Consider the following 7,607-nt stretch of genomic DNA (forward strand, 5'->3'; position numbering starts at 1 on the left):
CCGCAGAGAGTGTGAACATCCATGCAGAAATGGGGTCTCACAGACAGTGCCCACTGCGAATGTGGGGATCCATTACAGACTGTTGAACATGTGCTGCCCTATATACCGGCCACCGAATGGCGACCGTGGGCTCATTGACCTAGACAATGACACACTGGACTGGCTTGCTACAACGGAGCTGAAGGTCTAAGGACATACAACAGAAGAAGTGAACATACTCATCTCCAGGTACTCATCAAAGAGTCCGTAGACGTTCATGGGCTGCAGGCAGTAGTCCTTCTCCCACTGAGGGAAGCTGTCCTTGGCCGTCTGTCCATGCTCCTGTCTCAGCTTCCGCCGTGTCCACCAGTTCGCGATCAGCCTACACAATAACACAATACAGAACAAAGCAATACCAGTTCTGGATCAGCCTACTATAGTGTACAGCACAAAGCAATACCAGTTCTGGATCAGCCTACTATAGTGTACAGCACAAAGCAATACCAGTTCTGGATCAGCCTAGACTTTTATGGGCGTTTCATGACACCCTTCTTGATTATTCGATGTACAGTTTTACTGCCGTTCCCGGGTTTCCTGAGTTCATTGATTTTGTCTTTGCCTGCCGAATCAGAGTATCCCGGGTTATGTTTAATTTGTTTCTTTGGGCGATACCTATGAGGTTTTCCGCAGCTACTTTGTGACACGTCAAACTTTTGGATAAAAAAAGCTAGTCTCACTAGCTTCTGCTGGGTCGCTGGGTAATCTCTCACCAATGGAACGCTATGGACAACGGCGGCGTGCCGTGCAACCAGCGGCTGTTTTGTCTTCTTCCTTGTTGTCACTCGGCCATCATGGAATATTTTCCGACATTAGGACATGCGGTCGCACTATTTTTAAGGCACACGTTCATGCAATGGAGTGACGTACACTATCGGGTGATTCTTCAAAGGTTAGTGAAAAACAACGGCAGTGTAGGGTTTTTTAGGATTGATTAATTCGGCAATATTAACATAACAAAGTCACCAATACAAGAAACAAATTGTTAGTTATAGAGTCCTAAATGCGTCATCTCACCCGAGGCTATCAACGCAGGTGAGACATACCTGCATATATACGGACAAAGTCAGAGAGAGAAGGATGAGTCTGGCAGGGCACTGCGTCAGGCACCCAGAACTTGAGGCAAGTAAATTGACCCTACGGGAGCCAACCACAGGGCAAAGCCTGGAGGGGAAAGAAGCGTATACCATCTAATGTAGACGTGCTGCGGCTACGACAGCTTGGCTGACAACACTGCAGAGCTCAAGAACCTGACGTTGGATAGGACATTGTGGAGGACAGCGATCCAGGAATCCTGAGTTGGTGTTGGCTAGACCTCACTCTCACAGCAACTAACTATACACTTCAGTACAACGCAGACGAGAAGGCCCACCCAACGTAACTTACGGATAGCCCAGTACAACGCAGACGAGAAGGCCCACCCAACGTAACTTACGGGTAGCCCAGTACAACGCAGACGAGAAGGCCCACCCAACGTAACTTACGGATAGCCCAGTACAACGCAGACGAGAAGGCCCACCCAATGTAACTTACGGATAGCCCAGCTCCATGAAGTTGTTCCAGGTCTGTTTTAGTACCATGATGATCCCCATCTGCAGGCACAGGTCAATGAGACAACCACTGGGGTGGCACTGGGCGCACGCACACACACAACACACACACACACACACACACACACACACACAGGGTATTACTGTATGTGCACAATAGAGGGTATGCACATGCATGAAGTGAGTGGCAATCATCATCATACCCGGAAGTTATGCGGGAACGCCTATACCGAGTGGCATTACTTGGCAACAAACCACTTTCTGGCCTTAACAGCCAAACAGAAAAAAGTCCTATATGATTAAAAGGTGACGTTAAACAAGGTTAAACTCACTCACTCACAATTTGAGTTCTAGTTATGGATGCGCATACCCTCTATGTTTAATTTAATTTCTTGTTAATTGTGAACGCAAATAAAGATAGAGTGTGTGTGTGTGTGTGTGTGTGTGCATATTGTGTAACAACAAAATGAATTACTCTTATTCTGCTGCGTAGCAGGCAGCTTCATCAATCAATTAATAAATCAATCAAAGCTCAGATACATCCACAATAAGACGTTTGCATTCAACAGTGTTGTCGCATGCCCAAATACATATGTCTTTCATTTCACTGATGCAAGATGACTTCCACATGCACAGGAGAAGCACTTTACACAGGGGGCACTTTTGAAAGGAAGCACATTTGCAATTAATACTATATATAGGCCTATTAAAAATGCCATGCCATCAACAAATACTGTAGGATTTTATGTACTGAATGATTTTGGAGGCTTTTGGCACCTACGGGCATAGCAAAAACACTGGAAACACTGCATTTCTGGCAGGTTTGTGCATCTGAAATAGTTCTCAACAGCTGTAAACATTGCTAAGAGAAGCATATGAGCCTGCATTGGTCACAAGTTACTGGCTGTGCCTGCAGCTTGTATTGTGCATTTCACACATTACACAGAGTTTTTCTTTCCTGTATTTCGTTGCTCAACCGCTGGGGAGTAATTACCCGAGCCCCTAAAAGGGCTAAGCTCTCTTAATACAGCCCCCTTCAACCCTTAGACTACATATTATATTTATTCGATGTTCCCACGAGTATACTGCTGGCAAAAAAAATGCTTAATCATGATGTTGGTTGAACGCTTGGCAGCAGATTTTCTGTTAGTGAACACTAACAGAATAATTTACCATTTAGTAATTCCCAGGCTCCATAAATGCTTCGCTGTTATTCCCACATGGGAAAGTCAAGTGCTTACGGTACTCACTTCTTCGAGTTTCCAGCGGTTGATGAGGCGTATGTATGCACCAGGTCTCCCTGTAAATCTTTTTTTTTTCATAGAAAACAAGCACAATAATGCTTATCAATATATATATATATTTGTTTTTAAACATCTCATAGCAGCAGGAATTACACCTGCTTAAAACTGCAATCCATAACTTAGTTTGTTGGTGATTAAAACGCTATTTTGACCATGTATGGTCAGGAGTATGTTGACACAGCATAACTAACACATCTGTGGCGGTTATATTTGGTCTAGCTGTTCTTCGATTGAGAAATTGAGATTCTGTGGTCGGGTAGTAGTGACCACTACTGACTGAAGATCAAAGTAAAAACATGCGATCCATTGTGTGTGCAGGTTGTGTTAGTGTGTAGGAGGATGCTACGCACACACCAGTCTCTGTAGTGATGTCGGCCCGCGGCAAAACAATCTAAAGGTAGAGCAGTGTCGTTTTCGTGGACTAAAACTAGGACGAACATTTTTCGTCGACTGCCTTTTTTCACTGACGAAAACTAAATGGAAACTACATGAAAACCAAGACTAAATACATACTGCCGATTTCGTCAACAAATTTTTAAACTAGACTAAAATGTTAGGAAGGGACTAGTGGACAAGAGATCCAGTATAAGTCATTTTACACTCTGTGAAAATAGCAGATCTACAAGCCCACAACACGTCGCAGCGTGTAGATCGCCTATTGTCTCCAAGCGTAAAATCTGCCATTACGACGGCATCAAGGCCCGCCAAAATACATTTTGTTCTACTAAATCAACTGCAGAATTAGTCTGCCAAAAAAATTTGCTGCCAAAAACAACACTGATGTAGAGTCTTAAAAAGACGTTTTTATTATTAATATAGGACGCAGAGAATAACAGACCAACGTTATGGCAGACAACTGCCAACTTCAGGGTATCCAGTGGTGGTAAAAGTACTCATTATTGCAGAATTGTCCCACTTCACAAGTTCAAAATGTGTAGCCTACAAAATCTTTTGAAAATAGCTGATCTACAAGCTCACCTTGTAGATCTGCTATTTTCAAAGGGCCTAAATGTATAGGTATAGCATTGAAGTGGTTAATGTGTGTTTTCTAAATTCTAATCAAAATTAAAATCCACAAAGTAGTAATCCATGTAAGTAGTAACTTATGTTTCCAAATAAATGTAGTGGAGTAAAAGTAAAAAAATTGGCTCCGAGATGTAGAGTAAAATGTAGTAGCAGTAAAATGATTGGAAATACTCAAGTAAAGTACAAATATCAAAAGAATGTACATAATTACAGTACTTCAGAAAATGTACTTAGTTACTTTCCACCACTGGTATCATACCCTGAAGAAGACGGTCTGCCGAAACATTGGTCTGTTATTCTCTGCGTCCTAAATGTATAAAAAATCATCACTTTGGCTTTGAGTGCGGCCAAATCTCAAGGTAAGCCATGAAAGTTAACGATTGCAGCTTTAATATGTAAACATGCCATTATTAAGGCTATATATTAAACAGGCCTTTTAGTACTGTAGCAGTATGGGACCAAAGTAAGCATAATGGGCGTGCACCTCCTGTTTAACCCATTCTGACCTGAGATCAGATTCATACGAGGTTTCCACTGGACACACACACACTGGTCTGATGAACCCATTCTGACCTGAGATCAGATTCTAAAAATGTCAGTCGTTCTTCGATTTTTCAAAAATAGCAGACCTACAAGCTCATAGCGCGCCACCAAGTGGCGCGCTATGAGCTTGTAGATCTGCTATTTTTCAATAGCTAAAGCATAACATGATGCCAACACCAAAGTGGGTTCCCGTTCAGAATGGGTTAACAAGTTCACATTTGAAAAGTTCAAAAGACTTTCATCGTCATAATTATTTCACCGAAATATAATAATTTCACAAAACAACATGGTGTGGTACAAAGTGAAACATCACCTTCCCAAGAAGAAAGCGATGTAGAACGTGGAGCTGTTGAGATTGACGAACTGAAAGAGGAACATCTTGAGTGTGAAACTGTTCTCCCACTCCGACTCCGTTCTGGGCTGTTCTGTGGTAGTGTTGGTGGGGTGGGAGGGGTGGGGTTGGGGCGGGCGGGGGGGGCGGGACGAAAGTGGAAACGCAAATTAACTGAGAAAGTGAGAACGGAAAGTAAAAACAAAATGCAGTGTGTATATAGATTAATGTCGTTTTGCTTCAGGCTAAGTTTAGCAAACTAAAGACCTATTAATTCAATATGTAAAACAAAATAGGGGTAGGAGCAGCTGTGCTCAACTTGATTCATACTCCTCCCTTTCCACTCCTCCACAGTGCTTTTCCAATGGGATTGGTTCAATGTAAAATGTATTTTATTACCTCGATAAATGCTGTCTATCACGATATGTATACTTTGCGTGATGATGATACCCTGATGAAGGTACATTTTAGATACCCCTAGATGTGTCACAGAGACTAATCTTTTTTTACTGGCTGTCTGAATACCAAAAAATTAAAAATTAAAAGGCCATAAAAAATTGACATATTGTTGCTTATACTGTAGCAGCTTTAAAAGCCATATTTATGCTCGCATGTTGTACGACAATGTCCCGAGCCGAAAAATATGCTCACAATGCGTCACATTTGTGATGCGTTGAAAGCTCGTATTATCTTTTGGCACATAGACATCGTCACGTACGTTGGAGCATAAATTATTAAGCATCATTCAAAGCAATATGCAGTCAGTTTTCATCCGTTCGATGAAAAACGGATGAAAGAAAAATCCCACCATGCCACGAAAGGCAACAGATATCCATCCAACTTACCTAAATTGGTAAGTAGAAAAGCAACTTTTTCATAGAGCTAGAAAAGAGACAGGGTTAGAGGTTACCATCAGGGTCAGTGTTGATTTTGTCTCTAAACTAAACTAAAAACTAACCTATGGTGACTAAAACCATGACTAAATGTGACTACATTTGACTGAGGGACTGCCATTGGATTTTTTTTTTTTATTCTTTGTTTTTTCATGTCATATGAAAGCAGGGAATCATAGCTTCAAATTAACATATTGGTTGTTCAGTTTGCACCACACCATGCAGTTTTGGAGATATGGCTTATAGTGTAATGTCTTGCAGAGAAACGGCGAGTTGAGAAAAAAGGTTCACTTCTCTCTAACATTGTCGATTTCAGTTCTGACACTTATTTCAGACATGCTCTAGTATGTGAAGAGTCTGCCTGTGCTATTAACTCATTTTGAAGTCAAATATGGTCACAAATATACTGACAATATCGTCAACAACTAAAAACGAGACTAAAATGTTAGGGAGGGAGATCCAGTAGAGAGTAGAACTAAAAGTTATTTTCTGTTTGGTTGCACTCGGGTTTTGCGCACTGAAAATAGCAGATCTTCAGCATGCAGCCAATTGTAAAATCAGGCATTAATTAATGGCCCGCCAAAATACATTTTAGTCGACTAAAACTAGACTAACACTAAAGCATTTCAGGTTGACTAAAATATGACTAAAACTAAATCCAAATTTGCTGTCAAAATCAACACTGACCCCAGTAAATATGACTATATGTTACACCTTGTAGTGCATAGAGTCGCACAGCAGAGCCAATTTTTTTTAAGGTCAAAGGTCAATCTGGGTTAAATGCATGCTAAACATTTCAGCATACTAAAAATCTATATTTGCTGTCAAAGTCAGCGTGACAACTACACAGAGAGAACTGACAACTATACACAGAGAGAACTGACAACTACACAGAGAGAACTGACAACTACACAGAGAGAACTGACAACTACACAGAGAGAACTGACAACTACACAGAGAGAACGGACAACTACACAGAGAGAATGCGTTCCCGTCTCTCACCACGTTAAGGAGCATGATGATGCAGAAGTTGATGCAGACGGCGGTGCCGGTGGTCGCCACCTGAGAGTTGTTCCTGATGAGAGCCCAGCCGAAGGCGGCGAAGGTGCTGACCGTGATGACGCGGTAGATGACGATGCCGAACACGGCGGCGATCACCACTAGGATCTGCATCAGACACGCACGCATGCATGCACACACGCACGCACACACACGCACGCACGCACGCACGCACACACACACACACACACACACACACACACACGCACAGCCGTGCAGGGAAAAGCACTCACATGTTATTTACTTTACCCATTTTATTTAGACCAGATTCTACAAAATGTCTTCCAAATAATTTCTGAAAAAAAACCTAAGTTTCTATCTCAGTTGTGTTCAAGCTACAGTATATGTCATGTCAAGGACAACCCCCCCCCCCCCCCAAATGATATGTAACTGGCCACTGACCCCCATCTGAAAATATGTAGTCCCTCCCCCCCCCCCCCCCTCCAAGAAGCAAAGTAATGAGTCAAAAACGTTTGCTGTGAAAGAATATATATTCAAAGATTTGCACACATTTTCAGTACAAATACCTCACAATTTTACTTAAGTGCAGTACTTAAGTGAATTACTTAAGTACGCAATTAAGTAAATTACTTTCCACCACGGCACAGGTAGTAGAAATGGAACCTGATTCAAGGTTTTTTTAATCTGCAGGCATGAGATCTGCTGCTGGAAGTGATGTAAGTGGACCAGTAGGTGGCACTGTTCCCTCTCCCCCTAATGACATCTATCCCAATGTTCCAGTCAGTGTATAGTTAATGGAGACACTGAAAAACCAGGGACCACCACCCTGACTAAGAATCAACCTGGGGACCACCAGTCCACCACCCTGACTAAGAATCAACCTGGGGACCACCACCCTGACTAA

The 7,607-nt window shown here is 42.2% G+C and overlaps 1 protein-coding gene across 1 annotated transcript in view; it reads right to left on the reverse strand.

Annotated features, from left to right (window-relative positions):
* Nucleotides 1-7,607, reverse strand: part of LOC308311248 (anoctamin-4-like) — a 54,048-nt gene that overhangs the window by 12,882 nt on the left and 33,559 nt on the right. The window contains 6 exon segments of the mRNA XM_080757898.1: nt 219-361; nt 1,570-1,667; nt 2,837-2,894; nt 4,773-4,884; nt 5,636-5,672; nt 6,686-6,850. Coding sequence (XP_080614024.1) covers nt 219-361; nt 1,570-1,667; nt 2,837-2,894; nt 4,773-4,884; nt 5,636-5,672; nt 6,686-6,850 — 613 coding nt within the window.

This window comes from Protomyctophum bolini (assembly GCF_963924005.1).
Source record: "Protomyctophum bolini genome assembly, chromosome: 23".
In the NCBI taxonomy this organism is placed as follows: domain Eukaryota; kingdom Metazoa; phylum Chordata; class Actinopteri; order Myctophiformes; family Myctophidae; genus Protomyctophum; species Protomyctophum bolini.